This window comes from Balaenoptera borealis (genome assembly GCF_965194805.1).
Source record: "Balaenoptera borealis genome assembly, chromosome: 12".
Taxonomy (NCBI): domain Eukaryota; kingdom Metazoa; phylum Chordata; class Mammalia; order Artiodactyla; family Balaenopteridae; genus Balaenoptera; species Balaenoptera borealis.
In genome coordinates this window covers 93,460,104-93,474,211 of record NC_138869.1, presented here as the reverse complement: position 1 = coordinate 93,474,211, position 14,108 = coordinate 93,460,104, and the positions used below count along the sequence as shown (strand labels likewise).

At 47.2% G+C, this 14,108-nt stretch overlaps 1 protein-coding gene across 4 annotated transcripts in view; it reads left to right on the top strand.

Annotated features, from left to right (window-relative positions):
- The first annotated feature begins 6,123 nt into the window (after window positions 1-6,123).
- The window catches only part of E2F3 (E2F transcription factor 3), an 89,945-nt gene continuing 81,960 nt past the window's right edge, over window positions 6,124-14,108 (top strand). For 2 of the 4 annotated variants that reach the window (XM_082346374.1, XM_082346375.1), the window contains exon 1: window positions 6,124-6,596. In XM_082346374.1, the coding sequence (XP_082202500.1) occupies window positions 6,198-6,596 (399 nt within the window). In that variant the 5' untranslated portion in view covers window positions 6,124-6,197. Of the gene's footprint in view, window positions 6,597-7,639; window positions 7,800-14,108 lie in introns of those variants that run through there. The other 2 variants (XM_082346377.1, XM_082346376.1) reach the window with 1 other exon arrangement.

The following is a 14,108-nucleotide window of genomic DNA, read 5'->3' as shown; positions in this document are numbered from 1 at the left end:
ACACACATTTGAGATAATACCTTTTTTTTCCATCCAGTATATTTTGTCTGAATCACATAACTTGTTAACTGAGCAGGAAGAGCTTTAGTAGAAGAGGCAATTTGCAATCATAGTGCAGTCTAAATAAATAGTTACTAACAGTGGTAACGTTAGTTGCCCTAAGATTCTATTAACAAGGGAGTTTTCCTTGTCATCATTGCCTAGAAGCCAATTTGTAGAGCAGAGACTGCTAGGTCATGGGTGCCTCTGTGGCATTATTTCCCATGTGTACCACCTGCATCACAATTATCCTGTTTATGATGCATATTCCTGGACTCCAACCGGAAATTCAGATTCAGTAGATGAGATGGGCAGCGATGCTCTGTGCTGTAAGTTCATCCTAGATTCATTTAAAAACGCAAAGGGGTCTTCCCAGGTGGCGCAGTGGTTGAGAATCTGCCTGCCAATGCAGGGGACACGGGTTCGAGCCCTGGTCTGGGAGGATCCCACATGCCGCGGAGCTACTAGGCCCGTGAGCCACAATTACTGAGCCTGTGCGTCTGGAGCCTGTGCTCTGCAACAAGAGAGGCCGAGATAGTGAGAGGCCCGCGCACCGCGATGAAGAGTGGCCCCGGCTTGCTGCAACTAGAGAAAGCCCTCGCACAGAAACAAAGACCCAACACAGCCATAAATAAATAAATAAATAAAAATAAAATGTCTTGTCTATAGTTAGCATTGGACAAATGAAAAAAAAAAAAAACGCAAAGGCTCTATCTAAACAGTACCTTCCTGGTCTGGGCAAAGAACTGAAGACAAAACGCTCTACGCTGGTGCCCAAACTGCTATCTATAACAATAATGGTCAGTTTTCTAGGATGAGCACCTAGAAATTTTATTATTAGTGTTTGATGTGGTAATGGCTTAAGGCCATACTCCTCTTTCTTCCTAACCAGGAAAATAAAACAGAGAATGTTATTTCTATGTGGGCAACTAACTGAATTGCAATAGAAAAGACTTAGACTAGTTTTTTTCCAGACCCTAAAATTTAAAACTTTACACTCTCAATCCGATGTGACAACCAGATTTGGCTAAACTAAATTAGAGGCACAATTTAAACGTTAGATGTTCCAAAGATTTTCTGGGCTTGTGAACAGTTTCCTTAATCTCATAATATAATATAATAATATTATATATTATTTATATAATAAATATATATTTATTACATAAATGTATTTATATAATATAAATATAATATTTCCATCTGAATATTTAATATTGAATTCCCATATTATAATAAATATATTATATTTATATAATAAATATAATATTATATATTTATATAATATATATTAAATAAATATAATATTATATCCCATATTATAAAAATATAATAAATATATTTATGTAATATAAATATAATAATATTTCCATCTGAAGATTTAATATTGAATTCCCAGAAAAACTGTTTAATAGTATTGTTTCTTGGGAGTTATTTATATAGATCTTACAGATGTTGCCAAAACTGTATCCGAAATTGAAAATGAAGACTTTTAGAGAAAATTGTAATGTCAAGTTTTATATCTATAGTATGTATAATGTACATATATACATGTATATATGTGTATATGTATATGTGTGTGTGTGTGAATAAAAATTCAGAGCTTGTTATGGTAACCAGCAGGATGAGAAGGTGTAGTAGGGGATTGGAAACACCCATCAAGTTATTAGACAGAGGGGTGGCAACGCTAGCTGTAGCAATGGGATATAATGGGATATAATGTAGCAATGGGATATAATGGGATATAATGTAGCAATGGGATATAAAGTCATACAGCTGACTGTGGCCATCGATCTCTAGAGCATAAAGGAATTACCTGGAGGGACTTGTTAAATGAGATTCTTGTGTCCTGCCACAGGGATTCTGATTGGTTGTGAACCTGCACTTTTATAAGCTCCTTGGGTGAGTCTGCACCGGGTGGTCAAGAAGTGATACTTTGAAGAATCTTCAACAAGCTGGCGATAAGTTTCATCGATGTCCAGTAAGGAATAATATCTTGGCAGCAATCCAAAACAAGTGAGTAGCAGCTAAGAGGTCTGAGGTTCAGGTAGGCAGGCTAACAGACTGCATTAGTTTCTCAGGGCTGCCATAATAAATGACCACACACTGGGGAGCTGAAAACAACAGAAATTTATTCTATCACAGGTCTAGTGGCCAGAAGTCTGAAATGAAAGTGTTGGCAGGGTTCCGCTCCCTCCAGAGGCTCTAGGGGAGATTCTGTTCCTTGCTTCCTCCAGCTTCCGGTGGCTGTTGGCATTCCTTGTCTTCAGCTCCTCATCCTAACCTCCGCCTCTGTCTTCATGTCTTCACATGGCCATCTCCTCTCTGTACGTCTCTCTTCTGGGTGTCTCTTTTTTTTTTTTTTTTTTTTAATTCAGATAGGAGCACGAGGCTTTGTGTTTCTTTCTTTGTTATAAATTTATTTATTTGTTTATTTATCTTTGGCTGCGTTGGGTCTTTGTTGCCGTGCGCGGGCTTTCTCTAGTTGCGGCGAGCTGGGGCCACTCTTTGTTGTGGTGCACGGGCTTCTCATTGCAGTGGCTTCTCTTGTTGCAGAGCATGGGCTCTAGGTGCGCAGGGCTTCAGTAGCTGTGGCTTGCAAGCTCTAGAGCACAGGCTCAGTAGTTGTGGCGCATGGGCTTAGTTGCTCCACAGCATGTGGGATCTTCCCGGACCAGGGCTCGAACCCATATCCCCTGCACTGGCAGGCGGATTCTTAAGCACTGTGCCACCAGGGAAGCCCCTAGGTGTCTCTTATGAGAACACTTGTCCTTAGATTTAGGGCCCATCCAGATAATCCAGAATGATCTCATTTCAAGATTCTTAACTTAATTACACCTGCAAAGACCCTTTTTCCAAATAAGGTCACAACCACAGGTTCTAGAGATTAGGACAAAGACATGTTTTGGGGGGACAGGCACCATTCAAACAACAACACAGGCCAATTCTGGGACAACTAGCTGCCTTGGGTCACTGTCAGAGCAAGGGAAAGGGTGGTGGTGATTGGCAAGAATAGTCTGGCTCTAGTGCTAGAGCAGTCTGACCTTTGCGGGAAGGTCTTGGGAACTCAGACTTAGTAAGCAACCAGAAGCTGCCCATGAACAGATGAGCAGGTTAGAGTAGGATGAGCAGCAGAGCTGACTTTATTACCTTGAACTTCGGAGTCAGGATTCTATAATCCCTACTAACCAAGACATGATCGTGCTCCTGCCCTGTGATAAAGCTAAGCTGCCACAGTAAGTGGACATCTGGGGCAGTATAAAGATTAGAGGCTGGGAGTCAGCTTGGACTACAAAGAGCTGCAAAGCACAATCACACAAACAAGTAGAATCATAAGTACCTACCACTTATTGAGCACTTGCTGTATACCTGGTAAAGTGCCATTATTATTGCCTCTTTTCATCATAATCTTGCAATACCGGTACTACAATATGGGTTCCCATTGAACATACAAGAACACAGGCTTTTAAAGATTAAAGTTATATAGCCAATAAGTGGCAGAGCTAGAATTTAAACCAGATCACTCCAGCTCCAAAGCCCATTTTCTTTCTTCTAAAACATGCTACCTCTCCACAAATTAATAGCCTGCCCCAAATTTTAGCATCTCAACTTCTAACACCTCCTCTTCTCTCTTTGAACCCTTCCCACCCCATCCTGTGGTTCACTAGGCATAAAATGTCAAAACATCTGTTTCTCTACTGAATACCCTACGTTAAAAATTATAACTTGGCTAAGGTAGAATGGTAAATATTTCAAAGCTTTCTAAACCAGAACCACAGGTGTGAATCTAGATGGTGAACACTTGCTCCCTTGTGACTGTGTTATATCCATCTTACTGTGACCAGTAAAGAGGAGTGTGAGGAGTTCAAGCAGAGACTCTGTGCACAGTCCCAGGTCCTAGGCTTGTCTCTAATCTTAAAATGCAGGTCTTATAATGACTGTGCATGTTGCACCATTCCCTCCTCCCAAAATCCCCACAAGAGCCACCAAAATGCATGCTGCCAGTGACGTTCTACAGCTGGTGATATCCAAGTAGTTACAGTACAAGTTTCCTCCATAGTGACCCACAGTGGAAAGTAACTTTGATGGAACAAGGTCAAGGAAGTTGCTAATACCTTATGCCTCTAGCCCAACCAGCAATTGATGCCCCTTGAATACCACCTAATCTGCCCTAAAGATAGTGTCAGTTTCATGACACATATCATTTATGTCAGTAAATGTTTGGCTACTGGGCCTTGGATCCTCAATTAGCTTGAGTGCAAGACCAAAATATTCCTGAGCCTGGTGCAAGGTGTAACAGTACTTTGAGTTCACCCTATTTCAGGTAACAGGACTGAAGTAGTAAGGACTCCTAGCCTGAACTGACATATCTTGTCAGGCCTTTCAGAAGACTAAGCATATGAGTTTTGAAAATTAATAATAATAATAATAATAAAAGTCTTGCAAAAGGGCTTGAGGTATTGCAATGCTCATCACCCAGTGAGCACCAGATCAGCAGCTATTTTGTGCAGTTCTCAGTGACTGGAACTGTAAATGATGACCTGACCTAGGTACACCTTTTCCCACAACCTGCCGGGGTCCCTTTTCCTGCTCAGTCTCACAGGCGCAATCTTCAATTTTAAGACCCATGAACACTTGCACAAACACAGAAGTCAATTTGACAATAATATTTTTCTGGTGGCAATTTCTAGCTTACTTTAAAAAATTCTTTTAAAATATTTTGGAATAGGTTTGGGTCGTCGTGTCAGAGAACTTGGTAGGATACCGAAATTGTAAAGTGCTCGTGCCCAGCGTGCAGCGTTTGTTAGGAGCAAGACGTCATCGTGGGAAGCACGTACGTCTTCGGATTACTGTTTGGCGGATTAGAAACACGCAAATCAGACCTAGGTTAGCCCAGATTAACTGCCCTGGGTGCTTCTGGGCCAGTGGGTAGGGTTTTGGGGGTGTCTGCTGGACTCAAACCAGTACTTGTGGTAAGATTTTACTCGGCAAGACATTCGGAGTTAATTTTTACTTAAACCCCATCCAGGCTAATAATGAAGCTACCGGTAATGATCTGGAATGGTAACTAAATGGTGCCCGCAATCACGTCAGTCGAACCTACTGCCCCCACGATTCTGTCGGCCCACATGCTTCTGTCCATCAGCCTCGGCCTCGGGATCAGCTCTCGCCGCGGCATTGGTCGGATTTCAGGAAGAGAGAAACCCACGATTTAAAGGGCTCAGTTTCCACCTGCCAGGCGTCGTTCGCAAGGTCCAACTTGCCTTTGGCATATACTTGGGAGAATCTCTCGCTGTTGTTCATCTATTACACTGACTGGTCAAACGGAAGAGAGTTCCCGAAAGTGTCCCCTTTAGTCACCTTGACAATTTACAAAAGCGAAACTTGCGCTCTAGGTTAGATCCACACTGAGTCTGCGGGGCGCGGAGTCCCTGCCCAGGTCAGCAGCGCCCGCCCGGCTGGCGGGCGGGGACTGGGGCGGAGCCTGCACCAGGCGTGGTCTTCCGTGGGAGAGAAGGCGGACTTTACCCCCACCTCCTAAAACCCCTACTCCCTCCCAGCCAATCAAGGAAGCATATGCAAATAGGGCCCCTGTCGCCCCGGCAACCATGATACACGGCAGCCAATGGAAACCGGCAAGTTGCGACCCTGCTCCGTGATTGGGACGGAAGGAAGGAGACAGAGGCCCAATGGGCTGTGGGAACGGTCCTCGGCGGGTTGAGGGGCGGGGATATGCAAATATGGTTTGAAAAGCCGGCGGGAAATCTGAGTTTCGCGGGAGGACCTTGGCGCGTAAACCGTATCCCTTCATTCATTGTCAGCAGCAGCTTCCTGGAGCCATTTTTCAGCTGCCGGCCGCAGCACCCGTGCTGCCGCCGCCGCCTCGCAATCCATTGCATCGGCCGCCCCCGACGCCTCCATCCCCCCTCGGGGCCCGATATCCGTGCGCCCGGGACCCTCCTCTCTCCAGAGCCCCGATTATTTTTGGCCCCCGGGGCCCGGGCGGTGCTGAAAAATAAAAAGAAAAGGGAGAGAAGGGGCTCGGAAGCGCCGGGCGGGGAGGAGAGAAGGAGAGACTTGGAAACTCCGACTGCAAATAATAAAGAAATTGAAAACAATACGTTAATATACCATAGCAATAAAAAGAGCAGGAGCGAGAGATGAGAAAGGGGATCCAGCCCGCCCTGGAGCAGTACCTGGTGACCGCCGGGGGTGGGGAGGGGGCGGCTGTCGTCGCCGCCGCCGCTGCAGCCTCCATGGACAAAAGGGCACTGCTAGCCAGCCCCGGCTTCCCCGCCGCCGCCACCGCCGCTGCTGCCGCCGCCCCGAGCGCGTACATCCAGATCCTCACCACGAACACTTCCACCACCTCCTGTTCCTCCTCCCTCCAAAGCGGCGCCGTCGCCGCCGGCCCCCTCCTCCCCAGTGCCCCCGGCGTGGAGCAGACCGCCGGCAGCCTCCTCTACACCACGCCGCACGGACCCTCCAGCAGAGCCGGGCTGCTGCAGCAGCCACCAGCGCTGGGACGCGGCGGCGGCGGCGGCGGCGGCGGCCCTCCGGTAATGCCCTCCCGTTCCCACCATCCCCAGCCCGGGCGGGAGGTGGGCTCGCACCGCGCGGGGTGGTGGGCGCGCTGCGGGCCGCCCTGGGAGAGCGCGGGGCCGAGCGTCGTGGGCCTCGGCGGCTGCCCCTCCAACGAGGGTTTATTGTTAGACTTGTGTGTTCCCCCCCAGCCCCCGAAGGGTCTGGGGGGCTCCGCCAGGCACGCGGGGCAGCGGGGATCGTCTTCGCGCGAACCACATCAAACACTCCGAAACTTTTCGCGGCCCCCCCTTCCTTTCCTGCACTTTTCCCTACCCCCACTCTCCCCTCCCCTCCAACTCGAAGCTTCCTCTTTCTCGGGCGTAGGAAGGGGTCACGCCCCGGATGGAGAAGGGGGTGGGGGAGGGAGTAGTGAACTGGGGAGTGGGAGACTCCAGGGGGGTGGAAACCGGGGGGCCCTGGGGGTGATGGCCGCCCGCCGGCCTCGGAGGCCCGTTGGCAGCCGGGGGTCCTTAAGGCGTGCTCGGAGTGCAGGGGCTTTGCCAGGCTACGCTTGACACATTTTGGGATCTGTAACTCCCGGCAACAAAGGGGCTGGGGGAAGCCGAGGGGGGAGGTGGAGCTGGAAGCCGGCTGCAGGCCGGGGCGTGGGCTGTCTGGGGGTGAGGGGCTAGCGGGCGGGCGCCCCTGCCTGGGCGCATCCCGGTGGTGGCAGCGGCGGCGCCCGCGTGGCCCGAGCGCCCGGGCCTTCCTCGCCGGGCCCCGGGCCTGCCCTTGACCCGCCTCTCCCCTTGCCCCTTCCTTCCCCGCCCTGTCCCCCTCTCCGCCCCCCGGCGACGGAGGGCGGGGGCAGCCGTGTTCCCGTCCCGCCGCCTGGGTCTGTCCCTCTCCCCGGGACCCGCCGGTGACGTTTCGCACACGTGCGCGGAGGACGCGCCTGTGACTGGGGAGGAGGCGGCGGCGGGAGGGGGCGCTGGAGGGGGAGAGGGGGCACCCACTTCCTCCTGCTCGCCGGCTCCCTGGCCTGGGACGGTCCCGGCGCCCTCGCACCCGCCCCCGGAGCGGCCACCCTCCCTCTCCTCTCCCCAACCCCCTCCACGGGCGCCCGCCCTCGCCCGGCGCCGCCGGTCCGTTCGGCCCTCCGGGCCCCCTCTCCAGCCGGCCCCCCCCCACCTCCCCCCGGAGCCAGGCTGGTTTCGGAAATGCCCTTACAGCAGCAGGTTAGTGACCGGGACGGCTCGGGGGCCGCCGCCGCCGCGGGGGCACCGGATTCTGTTGGGGGTTGGAGCCGTGAGGGTAGGCGGTTGAGCGGGGTTTTGGAGTGGGAACGGGGGGTTGGGTGCTCGAGGGAAATGAGTAAGCAAGAAAAATCTAACTAAGTAAATGCCCGGCCTCCGGTTCTAGGAACCTCGGGGCAGGAGTGTCCGCCCCAGGGGGTGGGTATGGTGTTTACGTGTGTTTTTTTCTAGGGGGCCGAGGGATGGGCGATCGAAAACCGGAGGGGGGGGCTTCTCGCCAATGGCCGAGTTGAGCTCTGTTTTCTATCTTCCTTCCCTTGTGCTGGAGGGGGAGGGGGGCGGGTCAGAGGGTAGGGTGTCTGTAGGATTCCCAGGCCACCCGCCACCCCCTCCCTTTGTCCCTGTAATTTATAAAGCGCCTTTGAGAGATGATTTAGGTCAGTATGCGGCTTCTCTTTTTGTTGATACTAGAAAGAAGTGTGGCCCGGAGGTCTTCCTCCTTTCTCCTTTTCTCTCCTTCATTCCCTTCCTCCATGCCTCCTGTCTTCACCCTCGTGGTGAGGCTCGGCCCCCACGAGGCTAGAAACGAACCAAACCCAGTTAGATAAATGGTTGGCTGATAATATCAGTCGTTGACCTCACCTTGTCTCGGCTCCGAATGAACTGAATTTTTGAAGAATCAAGATTTTGCAGGGGTCTTTAAGAGAGTGGGCACCGAGGCAACACTTTGGGGGATGAGATGGGTTTTGGAATAATGAAAAATTTTAATTAATACTCTTCCCAATTTCTCCTCGAGTTGGATCTTAACTGCTTTGCAGCCCCAGAGATACTTGCTAGGGATGTGTGATACCGTCTCAGTCAAAGAAGCTCATGGTGTTTTAGTGACTAGGGTCTGCCAGCAGGGGGGAAAGAGTACAGTACCTGCTTACACATAACAGTATCCAGTGTGCCGGATTCTCAGACACGAGAATATGCCATGCTTTTATTAGCATTAAATACTATTACTGACTTGACCTAAACGTGCTTGGATATATTTTAAGCATATTTGCCCCCTACAGGGTTCTGTCACTATATCATAAACCTAATCTGAAACAACCAGCTATTGACATACTTCTGGGACTTGATTCAGATTTATGGGAGGGTAGTTTTGACAATGGGAAATTGTGAGACGACCAGTTTGCGCTTTTTTTTTTTCCTTTTGAATTTTAGCCCACCTGGGCCAGGTCTCTGAAACTGTCTAGCCAAACTTCTATGTAATTCATTGTATTTAAGTATTTAAAGTGTAAAAAATTACCCTCACCACCTTCCAAGCTACTTCAAAACTTTATCCTCCTTGCCATGAGATTATTATTCCAAAATCATGAGCACTGTATATAGTTTGGTTTCTAATTATATTAGAGTCTAATTATATTAGACTTCTATTTAAGTCTTGAACTTTTGTTGATATTCTTTCCCTAAGCAGGAGGGACAACATGGGGATAGCTAAGTGATTGGCTGAGCAAAGAGATCATTTAAACACTTTCCATCCAAGAAGAGGTTGAGAACTCCCGTTCAAGTGGCCACAGTTACAGACCCACCTGGTTCTGATTCCATATTCTGTCTCTAGAACAACCAGGAGCATATTCTTCACCTTTTTTTAATGTGGAAAATACATATATATACATATGTATATCTCAGTACTACCTTACTAGCTGTAATTGCCTCTGTCATTTACAAGTCGTTGGATCTTAGGCAAATAACTTAAACTCTCACAACACAGTTTCCTCTTCTGTAAAACAGGGATAATAACAGTACGAACTTGAAAGTTCCTTTTAAGGGTTAAATATGATAATGCATGTAAAACAGCACAGTGCCAGGTAAATAGTAGATGCCCAATAAAATGAATATTCAGAAATTTATATTTTTTTGGAACTTAGAGAAATAATGTAAGACCATGTGCACACTGCCCCTTTGTTGACATATATGAGTAAAATGGTTAAAAGTTTTTTAAAATGATATGTAATTAACTATTTATACCTAGTTAACTTGAGTTTATAAATCCATAAATCATGGCTCTCCTAAGAATGGATAAAATAGGGACACGTCAGTACCACAGGCCTATGTTAGAGATGGTGGTGATGAACTGCCCCAGCATGAGCTTGTGCCTTGAGTTGTGACAAATTTCGATCAACTCATCCTCACTTTTTTGCCTCGCTCCTCCCTTGATTGCATGGACCGGCCATCTTTTGCGTGCAGCCCATGCTTAGTGGCTTTTGTAGAACTGAACTCTTAATCATCACCATGTCAGAGACATGCACTAGATAAATTCAGTTCTAGATGGTGAGCTGTTGCACATGGAAGGAGTCTAGAGAAACCAGAGTCACAAGTGCTATATATTTTCTGGAACTGAAAGGGCTTCATCATTTTCTGCCTCTGCTAAAAAGAAGCTGAAATGATTTCATTCCGCTTCTAGAAAGTTTGGGATCTATTAATGCAAGAGACAATGGCCTGTCACATGTGATTTAATTTAATCCAGTCATAGCATCCCACTGATTAGACTTTGGGAAGGAACCCACAATGCTTGAAATTTCCCTGTAAGAATGGAGAAACCATAGGTGCTACAGCTGAGTCTCTTTCTTTCCTGTATAAGTATAAAAGAAGAAAAATGCTGGGTTCCTGTGGTTCTGTAGTCAATAATCTTGCTTCTGCTGAGATAGATGGTTGGTGCCAAGTTTAAGCTAGGAGAGAATTTTTAGTCACTACATACCCCAAAATGGAAGTTTTAATATAATGCAGTGCCCAGACTCAGGCAGTACAAATAGCTCCACTATAATCAGTACCCAGGGCACCACTCTAATCATCCTCTGAAACAAAGCACCCTTAAACGTGGCTCTGTGAGCTAAGGAACCCAAGCTTGTGAACAGGAAAGGATTTTTTTTTGTTGTCGTTTTTCTATAAATCGTCACCTTATGTAATACTTGGAAGAGTAGATTCTGAGATTAATGTTGTGCTGTGTAAAGCTAACGTCAAAACAGAAAATAATACTCTAAGCTTAGACATGAATAGATAATAGCACCTGGAGATTGAAAGGTTGGAGGGAAAAGTGGCTTTTATTCTCACTTCTCATAGGTATAATCCATATGGTCTTTTATTGCCATCCCCAAAGACACACCATCCATACCTTTAGCCTTTTTCCAAAGGACCTGGACCCACTTGGCAAGGCTTCAAACATTCATAGTTGATTTTTCTGGCTGGTTTTCTAATTTAACATGACTTAACATATATTCCATTTGTATGTCTCGTTTACATCCACTTTCCCAGGCTGACTGACTCCAATTCCTTTTTAATCACCTACTTTCTACTAACATTTTAAACTAGGAAGAATGAAAGATCAGCCACTGCCTGTGCTCATTAAATCACATCCCTCCTAGATGCCCATGAAACCACCCCAAATAGTGCAAGGCAAAGAAGGTAGATTGCAATTCTTATCAGATGCTCTGTTTCATTTTGGTTTTTAAAGAGAGGAACTTCCCTGAATTCTTTGAGGTACTAAGCATGTGGTTTAATGCATATTTTTCATGCTTGTTAGCAGCTTAAAAGTGTTTCGGGGACTGTATTTACAATTGCTAAGAAGCATTTTTTCTACTAATCATTTTTCATGGGACTAAGAAGGGAAGCTAACTGGGAAAGCAGTAAGTATAGGAAACCACTAATGGTATCTCCTTCCTCCTACGCTGACCTTCTCTCTGCCTCCCAAGAGTGGCTTGGAAAATGTATCTTACACGAGGAAAAGTTATACAACAGAAGGGACAGAAAGACAACAGCTGGGATGGGGTAAGGAATCCTGGAGGGCAGGAGTAGGGTTGATATAGAGGGATAATACATATAGCTTTGGGGCCAGTAAGAAGGAAATCGGTTTATTTTCTGTTGTCACTTTTGCTTCACATGCTCTCCTCCCAAAGCAATGCGTTTTTAGAACTCAAAGAATGTGTAAGTTACAAGGATGCATTCTCAGTCCGCCTCCAACCTTAACTGGGGGTCAATCTTGTTGCTGTGACGGCCACAGTCATCTACAATATAACTTTGAAGGGGAAGAGATAAAGCCCACTGGTTGCCAGGTTGCCATCACAAAGCCTGGGCCCCTTGCTTTGCTGGAGAACCTGGGTGAAACAGACCACTGCGTAGCTTTGTAAACTAAGGCCGGGGTTTTTGTCAGCGGAGGTTGATAGCAGTGAGAATGGACAGCTGATGGAATAGAGAGGAGATAGGAGGAAGTAAGAAGAATAAAAGTAATTGACTTCAGTCTGCTTTCTATTACTGTAGCCCAACCCTCTGGGGCTATTTCTAGTGTCCAGACAACATTCTTATAACTAATTCTTCTAATTAGCATAGGCAATAATTGATATTCCCCACTGTCTTTGAATCGTAACATGTGAGAGCTGTAAAGCAAGAGTCATCATCAGACCCAATCCCCTTCATTTTGCAGGGGAGGAAATTAAGACCCAATGCAGTTGTTACTTACCCAAGGTCACAAGCTAACTAGTGGCAAAGCCAGAACTGAAACTGGAGACTGGAATTCTTAGAAGCAGCCCCATTTGCCAAGAGAAAGTTAACTAAGTCTCATGTGCCCTATATGGGAAAATTGGGATGTGTAGAATACATTTTAGATTGCCTTCAGGAATGGTTACATTTTTAAAATAGACACATACAGAAGTGTCCTTTGAACAGTTGGCTTTAGAGTGACAGCTCATTCTCAAAGGTACAAAATAAGCCACGCTCCTTTAGATGTTCAATGAAAGGGAATTTTAAAAAATGGAAGGAATGACTGACTCTTATAGAAACATGATAGTAGCCTTCTTAAAGCTTTATTTGTTATTTGCAAATTTTTGTGGATATGACACTTCCGGTGCTCAAACGGTGAAACATACTTCACTGAGAATAGAACCTGAAAGGATTTTTGCCGCTCTCTTCAGGAGAAGGGCACAGTACAGCTCTGGTGTTGGAGGTTTGTCCTGGGCTGTCCACATCCTGGGTGACTGTTGTGGTTTTCAGAGGTCCTGGGGCCCTTGCCCAGTGACATTAGACCAGGTGCCCTTCCTTCAGGAAGATTGCTGGTTTAACAAAGTTTAACTCAGGGGAAGAAGTCCTCATCCCCTAAAAACCAGAACTAATTTCCTTAAAACGTCTTCTTTTCCTTGTGGAATTGAGAAAGCTTAAAAATAGAATCACTTCAAGCCCTGAAGCCTAAAAGTGAAACATAATCCAATGTCGCTGTAGTTCACCAACGCGTTAGGGGCGGGGATATATGGCTTGTCTATAAACCACAAACCAGAAAGGTGCCATGTGTAGGTGTGGTCTTAGATCAGGGAGCAACTGCTGGTGAGACCTGTAGTTACCAGTGAAGCTGATTTCCCCTGGAGGACTTTATGGTGGATGGAGTCCATCTCAGGTCGCAGAGGAGCTGAACGCCCTTGGTCCTCCCAGCCAGCTCATGTCTGGCTACCCAGGAGATCCCGGCGGCTCCTCCAGCACGCGCCTGACTGCTGAGAAGCGCTCCCCCAGGCTCTGGTTTTCATGATCCTGAAAGTTGCAGCTCTGGACACGGGGGGTCACAGGAGGTCAGCTCAGAGCCTATAGATTTCACCCCTCCCTTGCCCTTTTTCCACGTCTGATGCTTTGAGGCTCCAGAAATATATAACCAGAACAGCAGCCCTGTGACCCCATCCCTTCTGAGCCTTTCTGGGTCTGGCAGCCCTCAGGAGAGGTGAAGGCTTATATGTACCTAACCCACACCCTCCACCTAAAAGGCAAACGGAAGGGCAGCCAAGTGTACGAGTCAGACGATGGAGCCTGAAGCCAGAGTGTCTGGGTTCTTATTCTGTGTGACTTTGGGCAACTCTGCTTAACCTCTGCGTCTTAATTTCCTCACCTGTAAAATGGGGAAATCATAGTAGCTACCTCATGGGGATCGGGACCATTAAATGAGTTCATATTTGTCAGGTGCCTAGACTGGTGCCTGACCCATGGGAAGGATTCAGTAGATACGTGGTGGAATTGCCCTTTTCTTCCATGGCTGTCTCTTGGGCCCATCCTTTGGTGGTTTAGTTTCTGAACCAGCCCTTGCGTTCATCCAGACCCAGTTTACACCTCTAAAAATGGCGGTGATGAGGAGGAGTGAACCACGGGGCGGTTTTCTCCCAGCATACTCTGTAGGATCTTTGTATCTCTTTATAAGCCGTCCATGGACTTGGGAGACAGAGCAGAAAGATACACGTCTTATTACAGTAGTCCTTTCGGTAGTGATAAGTGTCA